Raw genomic sequence first — 19,183 nt, forward strand, 5'->3', positions numbered from 1 at the left:
AGAAGGTGTAGAGTGTCTTTGTTGTAGATTTTCACGCGTTTATACTAAAGCATAGGCATAAGCGTACTTAGGATCAGAGATGGTGTTCAGGTATTAAACATGCCCATGAAAAGCTGGTATGTTCACAGACACCACACTGTTATTTCAGTTCTTATATGAGCCATTCCTATTTTCCTGTTGATGTTTCTATTAGTGAATACTGTTTGGAGTGGGAGCTCAAGGAAAATTCACATGGCCTCCAGTCCTGAATGAAACAATTGAGCATTTGAACACTTAGCTGGTGGACAGAATCCTAAGGAAAAGAAGAAAGCAGAACAGGACGGAAAAAGAAATCAGAAAACTTCTGTAGAAATAAAACTCATTAGATTTGTTACTTTTATTTGTGCTACAACTGTGGAAAATGTATTTATGGAAGGGTTTTTTTGTTTTGTTTTGGCTTTACAAGCTAAAGCTAGAAAGAGCACTTAAACTCACAGCTGATGGTCTGTAAGTTATTTTTATTTTTGGCTTTACTACTTGTTTACATGAGACATTTCACAGAAATACCAGGCATCAACCAGCTACTGACATTCAATGGAACTCATTAGTTTTAATTGTATTTATTTGAATGCCTATTATAGTAGCATTTAACAGCTGAAATTAATATTGCTTAGATTGATTTCTCCATCTAGAAGAGAGTCATACAGACTCTATCCATAAACAATACAGACAGGCACCTTGAAGAAGCAAGTCAAGCCACCTGTCGTAAATGCCCTTGTGAGGAAGGGATGAATCACTCCAAAGTTTCTCTACTGAAGAGCCTTTTTAAAGTGTTTGCTTTTTGTATGCCTGCAGTTAGGCAAAAGGAGTTATGCCCATAATGAAAAAGAGCTCATCATCTAAGTAAGCCAGATATAAGCAAAGGAGGGAAGGGAGTAGCAGAAGTGGAATCTCTTACCCAAGGATACAACAGGTCAGTGACAAAGCAAATAAAATAGCCAGTCTTCAGCTTTCAGGGCAATATTTTACTGCAAAACTTCCTTTCACCTTTATAGTCAGTGTGAGCTCTGCTATGGGCGTCAGTGGGAGCAGGATGGGAACCTGGATGGCCACCTGTAATGATTTAAAACTGGTGGCTTTATGTTTATCTGTTCAGAAATCACTGCTATAATTCACTTTTTTTTTTTCTCCAATCAGCGTCACATCACTTTGTGTTATTGACTGCCTGGGGAGCAATATAAACCAGAGGAATGTCCCACTAGAGTCCTGCTAATAAAACTTCTTTTGCATTGCAGTTGACCTGGACAGGTTGAATGATGATGTGAAACGTTACAGCTGCACTCCGAGAAACTACTCTGTCAATTTAAGGGAGGAACTGAAGCTGACAAATGTAGTTTTCTTCCCCCGCTGCCTCCTTGTCCAGCGCTGTGGAGGAAACTGTGGCTGTGGGACTTCGAACTGGAAATCCTGCACATGCATGTCAGGGAAAACAGTGAAAAAATATCATGAGGTATTTTCACTCTCTTTCTTTTCTTTGGTACTTATTTCTTTTGAGCATTTATTGCCTAGGTGGATTCTGAAGGCATTTCTCAGAGGCATGCGTGCTGCTTGTATTGATTATCATATTGATCATGCTATCTCATGTTATATTCTCGTTGTCATTATGCTAGATCATGTTACATTATCATGTTATATTATCATGCTTATCATAGAATCATAGAATAACCAGGTTGGAAGAGACCCACCAGATCATCGAGTCCAACCATTCCCATCAAACACTAAACCCCCTTAGCACCTCGTCCACCCGTGCCTTAAACACCTCCAGGGAAGGTGACTCAACCACCTCCCTGGGCAGCCTGTTCCAGTGTCCAATGATCCTTTCTGTGAAAAAATTTTTTCCTAATGTCCAGCCTAAACCTCCCCTGGCAGAGCTTGAGGCCATTCCCTCTTGTCCTGTCCCCTGTCACTTGGGAGAAGAGGCCAGCACCCTCCTCTCTACAACCTCCTTTCAGGTAGTTGTAGAGAGCAATGAGGTCTCCCCTCAGCCTCCTCTTCTCCAGGCTAAACACTCCCAGCTCTCTCAGCCGCTCCTCATAAAGCCTATTCTCCAGCCCTTTCACCAGCTTTGTTGCTCTTCTCTGGACTCTCTCCAGAGCCTCAACATCCTTCTTGTGGTGAGGGGCCCAGAACTGAACACAGGATTCGAGGAGCGGTCTCACCAGTGCCGAGTACAGAGGGAGAAGAACCTCCCTGGACCTGCTGGTCACGCTGTTTCTGATCCAAGCCAAGATGCCATTGGCCTTCTTGGCCACCTGGGCCACTGCTGGCTCATGTTCAGTCGCTGTCAACCAACACCCCCAGGTCCCTCTCCTCCAGGCAGCTTTCTAGCCAGACTTCTCCTAGTCTGTAGCACTGCATAAGGTTGTTGTGCCCCAAGTGCTGAACCTGATACTTGGCCTTGTTAAACCTCATGCCATTGGACTCAGCCCAGCGGTCCAGACTGTCCAGATCCCTTTGCAGAGCCTCCCTGCCCTCCAGCAGATCCACACTTGCGCCCAGCTTAGTATCGTCTGCAAACTTGCTAAGGGTGCAAGTATTGTATTGATTATCATGTTGGATCTGCCATGCAAAAGTCAATGAACAACAATCACTGTCCACAGTGAGTTTCATAGGCAAAGATCATTTGAGAGAGACCAAAAGGTTTAGGTGAATGCTGCCTGTGGTCACCACTCCTCCTCAGATGATGGATCTGCTTAGACTTCCAGACAGCTCCAGGTGTCCTTGAAGTGAAACCTAGACTTATATAACAGCAGTGGTCTTGCTGTACATGGTAGGTACCACCTTGGTTCCTCATGGAGCAGTATTCATAGAATCATAGAATCATAGAATCATAGAATAACCAGGTCGGAAGAGACCCACAGGATCATCAAGTCCAACCATTCCTATCAAACACTAAACCATGCCCCTTAGCACCTCGTCCACCCGTGCCTTAAACACCTCCAGGGAAGGTGACTCAACCACCTCCCTGGGCATCCTCTGCCAGTGCCCAATGACCCTTTCTGATGCTTTCCACTGCATTAAGCCAGAGACACACCCCTATACAATCAGCCTGTAGGAAGGCTTGGTTTTAAATAAGTTTAATATTAATGTCTTTAGTGCCATGACATCGCCCAGTGATTTGCATTTGGAAGTGGTGAATCATCAGAGTGGAAGAAGATTATGTAGGTGTTATATAACAGCTATTTATGGCTAAGTTAATTTAGAAGAAGTTGTAGAGATCTTTTGCCACCACTGGGTTTTTAGAGAGGTGTATTACAGAGGTGTATTCCTTGAGATATTTGACTGCATTTCCTCTTGATTTGTGCTGCATTTATTGAACTTATGCCCGTACCTGGAAATGACAATTAAGTCACTTGTAAATTCTCTTCCCTTTCCAGATTTGTTACTTGTAGGAAGCAGCTATTTTGGCTTTAGCTTTTTTTCCCACTCAGCAATTGTTTAGGAAGGCAAAATTTTTGCATAATAAGAAAGTCCATTGGGTTTTTTTTTATCCGTTCAGAACACATTTAGAGAGGAACAAAAACCAAGGAAAGAGCATTTTATATTCTTGCCTCTAAATCAATATTTTCAAAACCAGACATGAACAACGTTCGCTTTAGTGATCTGGGAAGGTTACTTGGTATAATCCTTTCAATTGCCTGAAAGTAGGTAGCTGAGTGTCATGCTGACTTAGTTTCTGACACGTATCTCTTCTAAGAGCCTAATGTACCACTTGGTTTAAGTCTCAAGTGAAAATGAACTTTATGGATTTTAAATCTGGATGTGATGTGGGGTCATATCACAAAAGCATTGGCTTGGGAGGCCCTCGGGCTGCAATAGGAAAAGGCCATTGAAGGTCAGACCTTTGCCTCGCTGTGAGCAGTGTGGTTACTCTTTTCCAAGGTAAGAGATGTTCTCTCACAATTAACTGAAGAACACAGCATACTCCACATCAGCTAGGACCACGGAATAGTTAATATTTTATCTAATTTTGAACAAAATGCAGGGGATGACGCTGGTAATTACAGAGCAGAAAGCCTTATCTCAGTGGTAGAAAAGTTAATTGGAAAAAAAATTAATAGGTATAAAACACCTAAATAACTGTTAGCTGATAAAATGAACTCAGAATGCCTTCTGTATGAATAAATATTTATACAGCACCACAACATTGTACTAGAATGCTAAAAGATCTGGCACCTCCTTCAGAGAGTGAACCAGACAAGATCAGAGATGGATTAGAAGGTTGTTAAGAGATAAAGAGCAGAGGTGAAAGAGATGAGCAATTTTCTACATAGGAAGTGGCTATCTGTGGATGCTCCCAGCATGCGGATTAACTGTTCTTTCATGTATGATCAGTCTGGAGAGAGGTGAACAGAGAGGTGGCAAAAATGACAGCTAGCACAGGAGATAACAGCAGAGAAGGCTGTGAGGGATTTCAGAAGGCCTATGTAATGAATGCAGTTGAGAAAAGTAGTAAGCATTAGGATGAGAGTTGGGGTTGTACAGCCTGGAGAAGAGAAGGCTCCAAGGAGACCTTATAGTGACCTTTCAGTACATGAAAGAGCCTCCAAGAAAGCTGGGGAGGGACTGTTTACAAAGGCTTGTAGTGATAGGACTAGTGGCAATGGGTATAAACTGGAGAGGGGCAGATTTAGACTAGACATGAGGAATTTCTTCACGATGAGAGTGATGAGGCACTGGAAGAGGTTGTTCAGGGAAGTTGTAGATGCCCCGTCCCTGGAGGTGTTGAAGTCCAGGTTGGATGGGGCATTGGGCATCCTGATCTAGTGGGAAGTGTCCTTGCCCATGGCAGGGGGATTGGAACTGGATGGGCTTTAAGGTCCTTTCCAACCCAAACTATTCTATGATTCTATGTGTAATCTCAACTATTTATTCATGTAACACTTGCTTTGTGAGGAGGGAGAAACAAGAGGTAGAAGTTGGACTAAAGGTCAAATATTGAATCATCATGAAGAGCTTTAGGGAAAGAGTTATTTAGTGCCGTGGTGATAGGAAAAAAAAAAAGCAGAGACAGTCTTCTGCAGGACTACAGGTGAACAGGTAATAAAATAACACAGCAAATATACCCTGGATAAATTGGTGGGGTACTTAAGCTGGATTTTGACTGTTGGAGCTCAGAAGGATACAGGCAGGAGTAGAAAAGATGTATAGAAGCAGAAAACATACTTTAAGAGAGATACAGGAGAAGATCTATATGGAATTTTAACCCTTAAATATAAGTGGTGTGTAATTTAGAAGGATTCTGAGAGAACTAGAAGTAAAATATAAACTAAAGAATCCTGGGTCACATCTGTATCAGAACTTAAGCCAAATGCTGACAGTTGCTAGAAGAAAAAGGCTGATGGTAAACATGCTATCAAGCACTTGGTTTTTTGTCAGTTGTTTGGGAGCATCTGATGATGTGACACCAGAATATCACCAGGCATTGGTCAGAACCAGGATGTTGCAATTTACAAACACCCCAAACTAATCACTAAATTCAGGAAATTCAACATTCACACTAATACATCACTGCTAATTTATTTTGCTACTCTTTTGTTCTCTGAAAACCATATGAATTCAAGGCTGTTTCAGCTTTAATGTTAATTGTTTTTTCTAAATTTAAATTTAAATTTAATCCCTCAGGGATGAATTAACAGCTCACTGAGCAGAAATTTAGCCAAGTGGCTCCATTAACATGAGTGGAAGTCATGCAGATAAATTCATGTATGACATACTAAAAATGTGTCCATTAATTCTAGTCAAAAATACTTTACACTTTATTATTAGCCATGCACAGCTAATCAGTTTTCTTCTTTATTCTCCTTCGACACTTAACTCTAATTTTATTTAAATGCCTGGCACTAAAAGCACTGAGGAGGTGCCTCTCAACATGCCACTTTTGGAACCATGGAGCTGGTTCACTATTTTCAAAGACAGTTTAAAACCCACTAACCTTAATCAGAAACCCTTTAGTTGCCTACTGAAGGACAGAGCTTCACACTTTATGAAATCCCTAGTGCTGCTAATGTGGTTAAAAATCTCTGCCTTTTGCTGCAGGACAATGTAGGCCAGATTCAAAGACAAGTCTCAGTAACTTTTATTTATTCGCAAAAGACACCAGAAGGAATTATAAGGTAGTGGAGTAAATAAGGTGTTTGTAGCATCTGAAACTGAATCCTGCAGACCTCACACTGCTTCTCTTGCCATGCTGATTTTTGCCTAACTGCTATCCTGGATGTTCATCTACTGAGCTCCTGGACTCACCAGAGCTATTTGTCCTGGGCTTGGATATGCTGGTCCTCAATGGTAAAAATGCAGCTGGAAACCATTTAAAAGTTGTCTGGCATTTCTGGGCTACCCTGTATTCTTCTGGGTGAGAAACACAGGCAAGCAAGTTTTCCAGAAGCAGTAGGCTCCTTGTTGGCTTTGTGTCCAGTGCCTTGTAGAGCTGGAGTAGCTGCCTGCTGACAGCTGCGAGGACACTAATGCCCAGAGTGTTTGTTGAGAAAGAGGCTTCTATTCTAGTCCAGTGAGATTTCAAGGTTATTGTCTCCTTATGCGCTTAATGTTTTTTAGTTCTCTCTTAGTTCCTATTCAAAGCCTCACACTGTACTCATTACCGAGCGTTCCCTCCTAGTATCGCAGGACTAATAGCTATCACGTGTAGTCTTTAATTTCCCCAAGCTGTAAGTGCTGCTACAGTTCCCTGAACAGGCTGTACAACTCTTTCCTATCACATTCAATTGTAAAGAAGTAATGCAACAGCAGGGAAAACGAGAAAATAAGAGTGCCTCAGTAAGGGGTATCTTCTTCTTTATTGCCCTGGGAAATACTAATAATGAAATCTCAGGTCTTTTTTATAACCTGGAAGCTTACCATCAGTTTACCAAAATATTCAGCAGTTTCCTTGATTTAAAGGGTTCATAACTTGAATAAACAGACAGTTTTATTGGTGGGTTTTCTTCCAGGAGGCTTGTGATGCTCTGCGGTTTTCCACTGCTTCTGGGTTTGCTTGAGACCAGAGCTCATGGATAAATACTCATGACTTACCACATAATGTGACGAACCCTGCAAACCAAACAGACCAAGTGCTGGCAGTGTCTCAGAACACCTCTCAGGCACAGTCTACCATAAATGATATTGAGTTACGTCATAGGGCTCCATGCAAGGCAAAGACAAAGCAGTACAAGGAAATGGATACGCAACACCTTGATCAAATGCTCACATCTACAGCGATCTAACTTGCTAAAGGGGAGCTGAAATGGAAGTGTGTTTTCCATTGCAATGCATTTCTTTGGAAATGCCTGAAGGTGCTCTGTAAAGACAGGGGGGCTCTAAACCTGGAGATCACCCAGCCCAGAGGAGGTGTGGGGGAGCTCAGGCCAGGACGCAGTTCAGCTCGGGCTGTGGCTGTGCCATCAGCCCAGCACGCACGTACCTCAGAGAAACAAGAAATCGGTTTCCCCATCTCATTGCTTTAACTGATGAGATGTGAAATGAGTTTCCATGAGGAATAAAAGCACTTAAGGTAGCAACCAGAACTCGTCAGAGTGTACAAACCTCCACAAACACAGTGCTGAGCAACACAGCTAAAAGGCATATAAGGAGAAAAAGCAAAATGGTGATATTTGATTTCATCTTTTACCTACTTACTTGTCTGCCCTGTAAAGACATGCATTTTTCACTGTATATATGGTGCTTCCTCTCCTTTCCATCCCTCCTTTTTCTGAAGTGTTAAACTTCCATTCCAGTTTCTTACTGAAAGGAGCTTTTCTGGTGCTTTCACAGGACATACGTGCAACTAATTCTCAACAACAAGGTTTAGATTAGTGTTAAAGTGGCTACTTCATGACAGGCTGAGAGAGTTGGGATTGTTCAGCCTGGAGAAGGCTCTGACAGTGATTCTCACCCTGTCTTTACACAAGTAAACATAACATAACTAGTCAAAAATGATACAAATGCTGCTGATACAACAAAGGAAATTTGCTGCGGGATTGAAAAGAGGTAGCATTATAAACCAGTGTGCAAGCAATGTGGTCTGATTGTTGGATGTCCTGGAGCTGACGGTACATGTGCTGTGGAGATGAAAGATTCTTATGGTAATAAAGGCACAGAATTCACCTGACAGAAGCGTTAATGCGTAGAACTATTATACAAGAAGCAGCAATGAGATTTATTTGGAATGCAAATACAAGGAAGCAGAATGAGTCAGAAACGACTGCCAGGTCAAAGAATGAGCAGAGGAAGCACAGAGGTGCAGTAAGGGTAAAAAAGGTTAAAAATGAAAGTTCTTGGGATGACATCTGGTAGTTAAAGAAATGAGAAATACTGTGATACATGTCCAGGCAGTCAGTGAATTTGAGAAGAGGGAACACCTACACGTAGTCAGCGCAAAAGCAATAGCAGAGCCATAATGTGTGACAAGATCGTCAAAAGTGAGGGTCTTGTTGAGGTCACATATGTCAAAAACTTTATAGTTTTAATGACTGTTTCAGATGCCTGAATTAATTTTTTCATTAAATTTTAATTGATTTTCCCATGTTTGCTGTGTTTAATCCCGGAGTTTCTCATTTATACTAATAAAAAAAAGTGGAATCGTAATTCCATCCACTTTTAATAATCCTTTAGTTTGAATGCTACCACTGATCAGCAAAACAACTCTTTTTCTTGTTCCTGATATTCTACGAATACCTCTGGTAAAAAAGAATGCAGCTTGGGGCCTATGTCGCTATTTTAGGCTGTGTTCCTATTAGAATAAAGGTTCTTATGCTCAATTATGAACCACATTCCCATAATACTTTGTTCTTATGCTCAGAGCACAACTAAACTGTGTGTGACCTTTGGATTAGATAACATCAAAAATTCTGCAGTAAGATTTTTCATCTGTATCAGAACTTGGATCTGTGTTGAATGTTTTGCACTTTTGATGCTTCCTCTTTCATGAATCTCAGACAAATATAATTTGGTTTGCATGCTAGAACGATGATATTTTTAGATGAGCAGAAGGAGATTAGATAATGCTGCATAGCAGGATTTTAAAATAAATTTCGCAAAGTACAAATTTTACTGTCTAAAATAGTATCCAGAGTTGCTCTCTGTCCTTTGTCACTGGATATGAAGCTAACCAGAACTTTGGTAAACCATAGTCATGTTATCAATTATCTTTTTTCTTCTTAAGGTAATCATAGGGAGGGAAAAATCATTCTGTGGAGTCACCTCTTTGTTGCTGTTTCTATAGGAGAAATCATAGAATAATAGAATAGTTTTTGGGTTGGAAAGGACCTTAAAGATCATCCAGTTCCAACCCCCCTGCCATGGGCAGGGACACCTCCCACTAGATCAGGCTGCCCAAGGTCCCATCCAACCTGGTCTTGAAAACCTCCCGGGATGGGGCAGCCACAACTTCCCTGGGCAACCTGTTCTAGTTTCTCACCACCCTCATTGTGAAGAAATTCCTTCTTATGTCTAATCTAAATCTGCCCCTCTCCAGTTTTTACCCATTGCCCCTAGTCCTATCACTAAAAGCCTTTGCAAATGATGGCTATGGGGCAGTTATCTCCAGCTGGGTCCTCTGCAGTCATTACCACTCTGCTGTACTCATCCCCTGATCATAAAGTGCACTTATCTGCTGAGATTAGAGGGGCTGCTGGGCCATCATCGCTGACCTCTGGTGCTCCACAGGCCACTGGAAAATAACCTGCGGCCCCCAGGGCAAGACCCAAACTTGCTCTTTATACCCTTGGGTTTCTGCTGTCATCAAACAAGCTGGAAACCCCATGATTCTTCGGAAGACTGTCCAGGTGATGAGTCAGTCTGACTTAAACAAGTGTTCACTAATTCCAGCTTGAGTTTTTCTGGCTTCACCTTCCGGATACTGTTTTTTCTGATGGCTTTGCTCTCTCATTAAGGAGTCCTTCAGAAGCTGCATCCAAATTCAATGCACAATCAATGAGCAAGATTCCTGGCAGGGAAACATCATGTAAGCATTTTCTTTATATTTCCTTCACCACTGCCCCCAAGGCGAATTATGCAGTGGCCACAGTCACCTCACCTTGAAACATCTCAAACACTCAGGCACATCTACATCTACAGAGTGAAATGCCATGCAGCATACTGGTGTGCTGCTGTGGAGCTGCTACACAAGAAAAGCTATAAGGCCTTGGTACTCTTCTTATTACCTATAAACATCAAATCCCGCTTAGAAGCTGAGTCCTCTGTCTTGATTTTTCTTTTATTGCTTTAATAGTTTTATGACCATAATTAACTCAGTGTTTGATGATGGGAATATGGCTGTACTCATATAGTCTTTGTGTGGCAATGATCTGAACAGCTGAGGAACCACATTTTGATTAGTAGTGACAGATATTGCTCCTTTAATTTGAAAACTGCAAGGTTATTCTTTTTTGCCCACATAGAACAAACCTTTTGAGCATTCCAGGCCTTCCTCACATCCATATTTTCTTACAGTTACTGATCCCATTAAGAAAGAAGCAATGAAGTGTCCTGAACAAAATTTCTCTGAAATGTTTTCATTAATTCAGCAGCTCCTTACCTTCAAGGACCTGACCATGTAATGAACAAATAGCAACTATTTTCAGAGTAAAGGATTTTCTTTGAACTAGTGTGGTCACTAGAAATGACCTTACTTCTGAATTCTTTTCAATTCCCTTGTATTTATCTGAAGCTAAAACTATTAGATGGAAGCTGGACGGAGGGCTTTGAACATCAGTTCTGTGATCAGCTATTAAAGCAGTCCAATTTCATCTGTGTTCAAACACTGCTTTCCTGTCTTGTCTGGAAGTGCTTGCCAATTCATTTTTCTACTCTTATCAGCAAAGCCCATATACTGTGCTCATGTTTCTTAGTATAAAACATATGGAAAACCCCCAAGCTGTCAAGAGGTCTGTTAGCTTACATACAGCCCACATCTTTGCCCTTATCCTGTTGCATGATTTCTTTTGCTCCCAGTTGAAAAAAACAGATCTACCTCCCCATGATCTTGGAAAGTGCCCATCATCTGAATTTGTCAGATTTTGATGAAAGGCTTATTTAAATAAATATTTTTTTCATGGGTTTGATGTCAGCAGCTATACTTGATTTTAAAAGTATGTGCTTTTGTTAAAGAAAAAGCATCTCTGAAGATGCAGTTGATTTTCAGCTCTGTAATAATGACAGTTCAGTTACTCTGTGTTTTGGATTATAATGCGGTACAGTGAGTTGCCCTGGTGTCCGTCAGGATTTATTGCATATACTGAGTCAGTCAATGTTTGAAATCAATTTATATCCATTATAATTTCATTGCTTAAAAATAAATTACGTGTTTCTGCATTTCTCACAGGGAAGAGTAATTATATCTTAAATACATTAAAGAAGCATGACTGTGCCTTGCTTAGGCACCGTTCTTCCTCTTTGATTAACAGAGGTTAAAGGCAAAATTTTATCATGAAAGGGAAGACAAAATTAGACTAGAGATATGGAAGAATTTCTTTGCTATGAGAGTGGTGAGGCACTGGCACAGGTTGCCCAGGGAAGTTGTAGCTCCCCCATCCCTGGAGGTGTTGAAGGCCAGGTTGGATGGGACCTTGGGCAGCCTGATTAGTGGGAGGTGTCCCTGTCCATCACAGGGGGTTGGAACTGGATGATCTTTAAGATTCCTTCCTACCCAAACTATTCTATGATTCTATGATAGACTGTGTTCGGTTCTTATGACTTTCACTGCATCCTGTGGCCTTCCTACCCTCCAGGCATTAGTGGTAGAGAGTAAATGGTCTCATCCTGCAGGTTGCTCACCTGTCTGCCCTTCCCTACCCACCCTGCACAGCATTCATTGTTAACTTTGACAAGTCATTCAGGCTTATTTTTGGTGCTTTTCTAATTCTGTTGGAATTGGTAATACGTGGTTGGTCTGGTATCCAGCCTCATATTCCCTCTCCTTCCTAAAACTATCTCAATTTTTGTGTCATTCTGCAACATTAAAGTACAGAAAGTACTTTGTAAAAAAAAGAGGATTATTAATTGAATAATGGTATGGGCTGTTGCGTAGGGCACACATGCCTACCACAGCTATGGAACTCCTGCCTTACTTTCTCCATGTCCTGGCCCCCATCAATATACGAGTGATTTCAAAAGGGAAACGAGCATCTAGTGCCACCAGTAATTTTTCTTCTGATATATTGCAAAGCCTTGATCTGCAACTCTGTTCCATATTCTCCATCTACATAAGTCTGACAAAGATGCATATCTTTCTGTGCAATGTGCTGTGAGATCTGGGGGAAGAAAAATGCTGTAGGAGAATTAGTGTTCTTAGTCTTAACTCATTTGTTGTACATAATCCAAACTAATATTTGAGCTTCAGGGCAGAAATTGGAAATTAATATCTCTGTTATTAACTACTGTAGGCCTAACAACAGCAAACTAATGAAACAATACAGAAGATTTCCTTGTCTCAAGCTGCACCGCAGTGCTAGTGGGGATGTGAGCTCTTACACAGCTACTCAGCCTCCAAGAGTGGGCTCACAAAGCATGACCCTAAAAGCCACCATCCTCCTTAGCTTTCTTCAGTCAGTAGTTTATACACTTAGACTACCTCAAAAGATTAGATAGGACACAACATTACGGTTGTTTTCCATGTATCCACAAGACCATTTTCAGGAATCATAGATTCATACGGGTTGAAAGGCAAATCTGGAGGTCTTCTAACCAAATTTGCCATTCAAAGCAGGGAGATTTTTGAAGTCACATGGTGTTGTCCTGTTAATTTGTACTGCCCCCAAGGTTTCTGCAGCCTCTGTCTTGGCAACCTGTTCTAGTGTTTAACCCTTCTCAGTATTTTTTTCTATACACCCAAATAGGCCTTCTTTTCTATACACACCAAACAGGCCTTATGACGAGCGGCTGAGAGAGCTGGGGTTGTTTAGCCTGGAGAAGAGGAGGCTGAGGGGTGACCTCATTGCTCTCTACAACTACCTGAAAGGATGTTGTAGAGAGGAGGGTGCTGGCCTCTTCTCCCAAGTGACAGGGGACAGGACAAGAGGGAATGGCCTCAAGCTCCGCCAGGGGAGGTTTAGGCTAGACGTTAGGAAAAAATTCTTTACAGAAAGGGTCATTGGGCACTGGAACAGGCTGCCCAGGGAGGTGGTTGAGTCACCTTCCCTGGAGGTGTTTAAGGCACGGGTGGACGAGGTGCTGAGGGACATGGTTTAGTGTTTGGTAGGAACGGTTGGACTCGGTGATCCGGTGGGTCTCTTCCAACCTGGTTATTCTGTGATTCTGTGATTCTGTGATTCTTTTGTTGCAACTTTTGTTCGTTGCCTCTTTTTCATGTTCTTTATAGTATACAACCCTCTTTTTCAGGGGTCTCAGGGTTGTCTTGTCTGGATATAATTTTTTAGAAGCCTCCTATATCATGTATACTACCATAGGAAATAACTTTTGGTTTGGTTAGGATTTTTTCCACATTATTCACAGTAAATACTTAAGAAATTATTTAAATGAAGGCACTCATTTTTAAGTTAAGCCAACAAAAGTCAGATTCCAGAGAAACTCAATGGGATCTAGCACATATTTTGTGCAAGCTGTACTCATCTCCTTCTGCCTCCCACAGGCATTTCATTCTCGGACTATTTCTAATGATATGTGCTTCAGAAATTTCAAATGGGGTGAAAAAATGTTCCTTGTTCTTTAAAGCAGAAATATAATACAAGTTGGAGAAGGGGCAGAGCAATTCAAATGTGTATGGGTCTGCAAAGATGAGCCAAAGGAAACATTGTCGATAATTAGCATGCAAAGGAGCAGCTCTGGATATAGTTAGGGAACTGCACAATATAAAGATACCTGATGTAGGAAATAATCCAATCTGTCAAAGCTCCAGGACAAACAGTACAACTGGATGTCACAGAGTAGAAAGAAAAAGCTGGAAGCAGAACAAGAATATGTCCAAATTAGTGCTGGTCAGGGTCATTAAGGGCTGTTGGTGCCCTCAGGGCCCCAACAGTCTCATCCTCAAATCTCTAAGAGCGTTTTCTAATCAGTGTCTTTCTGTTGATCCTCCCAGGTGCTGAAGTTTATCCCTGAAGCTGGGCATCCCAGAAGAAAAGGCAGAACCAGGAACAACATGGCCTTAGTGGATATACAGCTGGATCACCACGAGCGTTGTGATTGTGTCTGCAGTTCAAGACCACCTCGATAAAAAATAAATTTGAAAAGAAAAAAAATCAAGACACACTAATTGCAGCTTACCAGAGGTTTACTTTTAAGCAGGATTGCTCTGAGGACCTTTACTCACTAATTATTTGAACTTTGCTACTAGCCTGCCTTTGCAATTAGCAAAACTGATTGTTGTGTTTCAGCATAGCTGTGCTGATTAGTGCCATGGCAGCTAAACAGGTATATCATAGATTTATGTATCAGCATCCAAGAATATAGGATTATGGTTATCTGTAGCTAGATTCTGAGGGTGGAGATTTTCAAAGCTCACTTGTAATCCATAGGCACACAGTGCCCACTCAAATTAAACGCCGATTGCTTAGGCGTTTGTGGTAGCTGGCAATCTATTAGCATTGTGTTTCTCTTTCTCACTCGCCAGTTTCTACACTCCAGTTCTACTGCCATTTCTACGTGCTCAGCTATCCTGACAGTCAGTAGGGTTTCATGGTTATAAATGAATAGGGAGTTTGAGCCTGTATGAGTGTAAATAGGTTTGTCCAGTTCCGAGAGGGAACTTCCCAGCGTTTCCTCCCAGCAAAATAAGATATAATCAGGAAAATACACCAGTGAAATAACACACCAGGAAAGTTAAATTTCACTGTCTGTACTCAAACAAATCATGTGCTGGAGACAGCAGATGCTTTGCATAAGCCAGGACACTGGTGGTGGTAGAGGTGTGCAAAGGCTGGTACTTTTGCCATGGTGACTCCACAGGAGCCATCGCCCAGGGACTTCTGCAGGAGGGGACTCCTACCAGGTCCCCAGGTGAGTCCCCTTGGGCTGGGGCTGATTCTTGTCTTTACCTACCTGGGCTGGACACTTGCCCCCTGCCCAGAGCTGCCCACCCAGGAGGAGCCCCCTTGACATGAAAAGGGAGAGACAGCCCTCCCCTGTATCCTCCTCGCAGCAGTTTGAGGAGCATCATGTTTCCCCAAGCAGGCCATGAACATAGGGCCCTTGATTGTTGAAAATATTGATTTGTTTTGCAGTTGTTTTACTGGGGAACAAAACTGTGCTTGAGATTTAATTATCGTTATTTGGGTTGGGGTTTGTTTGTTTGTTTGTTTTAAATATGGATTATTATAACTTTGTCATATATGCATTAATCTTAGTTATCTGAGCTTAGTTGTCTCATTTCAGCTCTGTGTATTGCCATAGTTTAACTGTTGACAGTGACTTTCTTTTTGGTTGCATTTCGCTGAGGCATATTAACTCATTAAGCAATGTCTGTCTGTCACGGAAAATGTGCATCATTTATTAACTTCCAGAAAAATATTATTAAGCACCACCTCATAATAAAATAAGCACTTTAAAAGCTACAGCATAGCTTCCTATGCCTTTTAAAATATTATGAAAGTGCTCTAGCTGAAAAAGGAAGAACAAATATCGTTCCCAACTAGCTTTAAAGGTTTTAAAATGCTGCTTCAAAAGTGTAAAATACCTTCAGATTTAAGTCTGGCAAAGCATTGGAGTTTTCATCATGAATGTAACAGAGGGAATGGGGTGGCACATTTAATGACTGATGTTTTATATTTAATAGCAGACATAGGTTGCATTGATTCATTTTGTTTGTGTTGCCTCTTGTGTTTCTGTCTCTCTGAAAAAAAGCAAAATGGTTTGACACTAGTGCATTATAATTAGTGGAAACTGGCACAGGCTATAAAATAATACTGAGAGCCTTTAAGCCAGTGTGTTCTAACAATCTACAGTTTCATTATAAAAGTGTTCTGACTTACCTTCTTTATCAACCCAAGTATTTTAAATCTGCTCTTTTATAATTTTAGCTAAGTTTTACTGAAACATCCCTTAGAAATGTCTTGTTTCTTTCTTTCCTGTACTTTAACCTTTGAGATAGAAAATGTAGGGGGGGAAGGGTATTATTTATATTAATTTTTATTTTTCTCTGACTACCAGATGTCTATTTAAAAATGCTCCTGAATGCTGGCTTAGGAAGTCATTCGTCTTTTTTCAAAGCAATTCACGTTAAAGAAAGCACTGTAACCAAGAATTCCAGCTTAATTTTGTATTTCAATACTATTTAAAGAAGACATCATTCCCTTTCTGCCTCTAGTTTAATAAAAAGATTGACCCAGCTCTTCCATAATTTTTAGATAATTTTTGAAGAGGTACCTCTACAGGTAACTGGGAGAGAGAGAGGCTCTTTCAAAGTGTGCCTTAGCCCTCAGGTTGAAATTGCCCAATGTGGGAGCTTTTCTCTCTCTCTTTTGTCTATGGAGAGAGATTAGAAACCTGAAATCAGCATCTAAGTAGGATAAACAAAGGTAGATGGTATGAATACTTATTTTAAAGACTCAACAGCTAATGGTTTAGCTAATTGAATTAGATACAGGTAGCAGTGGATGCGGAAAAATTCAGCTGTAAACTAAAAAATGTTTGGTATAACAGAGAATAACCTGTTGCTTAATGTTGGATTTACTTTCTTAAATGTGGGCTAAACTTGTCACAGAATTTAAACTATTACTTCTGGGAGACTTAGTAATTAATGGAACCCTGTACTGCTTTCTGCTGCCCTATGCCATACGGGTAGTTTGCTCCAGCTCCATGCAGGACAGTCAAGGAAGGACTTTTTGATGCAATGTAGAGATGATAACATACATGTGAACTAAGTAAAACTCCCAAAAACCCAAGCCATGAGCTGCAATCAAAGACCTCAGTGATGCCAAATGCTAGCAAAAGTTTTCATTTTTATTTATTAGCAGAAATTGCAGTTTTTTTCCTTACCTTTATTTTCTCTTATGTGTATGTAATAATTGCTATGTTGTTCACATATTTTTTTAACTTAAAAAGCAAAGCTATTAAAAAACCTGTCTGGTTCATTTTTATTGGTGGAATTGGACCCCTTCCAAAATAAATAGATTTTCAAAGGAAACTCGGAAAGATTTCTAATATCAAACCACTCGCTAGCTTTTTATTTACTGTATTCTTCTGGGATAGAGCCTACTTTCTCAAGTGCAATTGATATATACTTTTTTTGTTATCTCAGTTAAATGCAGCTTTTCTGGCAGTATTTTTTACTTTATGCAGTATGTAATGTGTCTTATCGTGATGAAAAAATAAATACTGCTTTTGAAAGAAGATACTCTGAGTGATTATTCAGAATCTAGGTGAACTAAAACCCATAATATACTGGAGGACATTTCATAATACTATCCATGCTAGGTCTCCTTGTGAATTTTAGCAGTCATTTCCAACAGCATCAGAAAGTACCAAGAAGCAATTTTGGGAAATTCAAGTTTGAACCCTTATCTGGAGCACCTCCCATGGCAGAATTTCTTCACTATGATAGTGGTGAGCCAGCCCAGGGAAGCTGTGGCTGCCTCATCCCTGGAAGTGTTGAAGGCCAGGTTGGATGGGACCTCGAGCAGCCTGGTCTTGTTGGGAGGTGTCCTTGCCTATAGCAGGGGGGTTGAAATTAGGTTATCTTTAAGGTCCCTTCCAACTCAAACCACTCTATGGTTCATAAGTGAAAGCTTTTACAAATCTGCAACACTATAAATGGCTCTGTCTCCTGCTGAAAATGTATATGATTCCAGAAGTCTTTCAGGAACTCATCATTACCTTTAAAAAAAAAAAAATGTATTTTTTAGACATTATTCTTCCTGCTTTTGAAAAACACAGAATCTTCCTCTAGCTGATTTTAATATTTGCAACAGCTGTAAAAGTAGCTACCTGCAAATTTGTTTAAGATTTCCCTTGTTTTTTTCTGGAGTGCATAATCCAGCCACGCTGCAAGTGCAGCAGTTAACGCAAAAGCAGACATTAGCATTCTGGTCTTGCATTCTAGGAATTGTGACTTTGTTTATTGATAGGGTTGGTTAAATATGCAGAAATACATAACATTCATAATTTATTTTGTCATTCATTGATGGTGCAAGAAGACCTGCCTTAAGTGCTAAAGGGAAAATCTGATTTTCCATTTCTTTTCAAAGACTTCTTAAAGAAATGGGATTTCCAAATCATTCATTGCCATGAATATTAGGAATGAAGTATTTTAGGTTTTAGACTCTCTTCTACAATTCATTTAAGACTTGGTCTGAAATACCTCAATGGGTAGTGAAAAAGGTATTTCAAAAGTGTATTTGCAATACCTGATTTTTGAAACTGAGTTTCAGAACCTCACTTATGTATTGCTTATAGAAAGCTGCTGTGACACAGACATGCTTCAATAAAAGTGGAACCAGTTACATAATGACTAGTATTAGATGCTCCAATTTCAAGCTGACAAAGGGTTTCTGCTTCAGCTGAAAGAATTTCAATTCAGAATGAGTACGAAGAGAACAGGATAAAAAGAACTGGCTACCTCATAAATATTTTGATATGAAGGATGGTGACATAAGAAAAAACCCTTAACTTTTATTCATTTCATTTTATTAGATAAGTAATAGAAGCAGACATATTAACCTTTTTGTTCTGTGCTTGAGTTTGGAGAGTAACATCTGAAGTAGTGGGTGCATTGAGAGGTGCTCTCTCTGTTCAGTGTGAAATGACTTCATCCTCTCAAAGATTAAGGTGGTCTGAAGAAACGTCCTTCCTATCGATACAATTCTGTCAGATCGTTCTATCCACTGTTATCATCTTAGCCGTTTACTAAACAAAGAATCATAATCATAGAATAGTTTGGTTTCGAAGGGACCTTACAGATCATCCAGTTCCAATCCCCCTGTGATGGGCAGGGACACCTCCCACTAGATCAGGCTGCCCAAGGCCCCATCCAACCTGGCCTTCAACACCTCCAGGGATGGGGCAGCCACAATTTTCCAGGGCAACTTGTTCCACTGCCTCACCACTCTCATAGTGAAGAAATAAATGAATCATTTTGGTTTGGTAATACAGTATTTCCACTTGTGACTAGCATATGAAGAAAGATTTCCTCCCCAGAAAACAAAACCTATTATGCATTGAAGAGTTGTAGACTAAATGAGATGGAAAGGGACCT

General features: G+C 40.6%; 1 protein-coding gene across 3 annotated transcripts in view; it reads left to right on the forward strand.

Moving 5' to 3' along the window:
* PDGFD (platelet derived growth factor D) overlaps positions 1 to 15,930 on the forward strand; it is a 152,522-nt gene extending 136,592 nt beyond the window's left edge. For all 3 annotated transcript variants that reach the window (XM_069883533.1, XM_069883531.1, XM_069883532.1), the window contains 2 exons: positions 1,275 to 1,489; positions 14,075 to 15,930. In XM_069883533.1, coding sequence (XP_069739634.1) covers positions 1,275 to 1,489; positions 14,075 to 14,209 — 350 coding nt within the window. In that variant the 3' untranslated portion in view covers positions 14,210 to 15,930. The remainder of the gene's footprint in view (positions 1 to 1,274; positions 1,490 to 14,074) is intronic.
* The last annotated feature ends 3,253 nt before the right edge of the window (positions 15,931 to 19,183 follow it).

The sequence above is a fragment of the Phaenicophaeus curvirostris genome, chromosome 1 (genome assembly GCF_032191515.1).
Source record: "Phaenicophaeus curvirostris isolate KB17595 chromosome 1, BPBGC_Pcur_1.0, whole genome shotgun sequence".
Taxonomy (NCBI): Eukaryota; Metazoa; Chordata; class Aves; order Cuculiformes; family Cuculidae; genus Phaenicophaeus; species Phaenicophaeus curvirostris.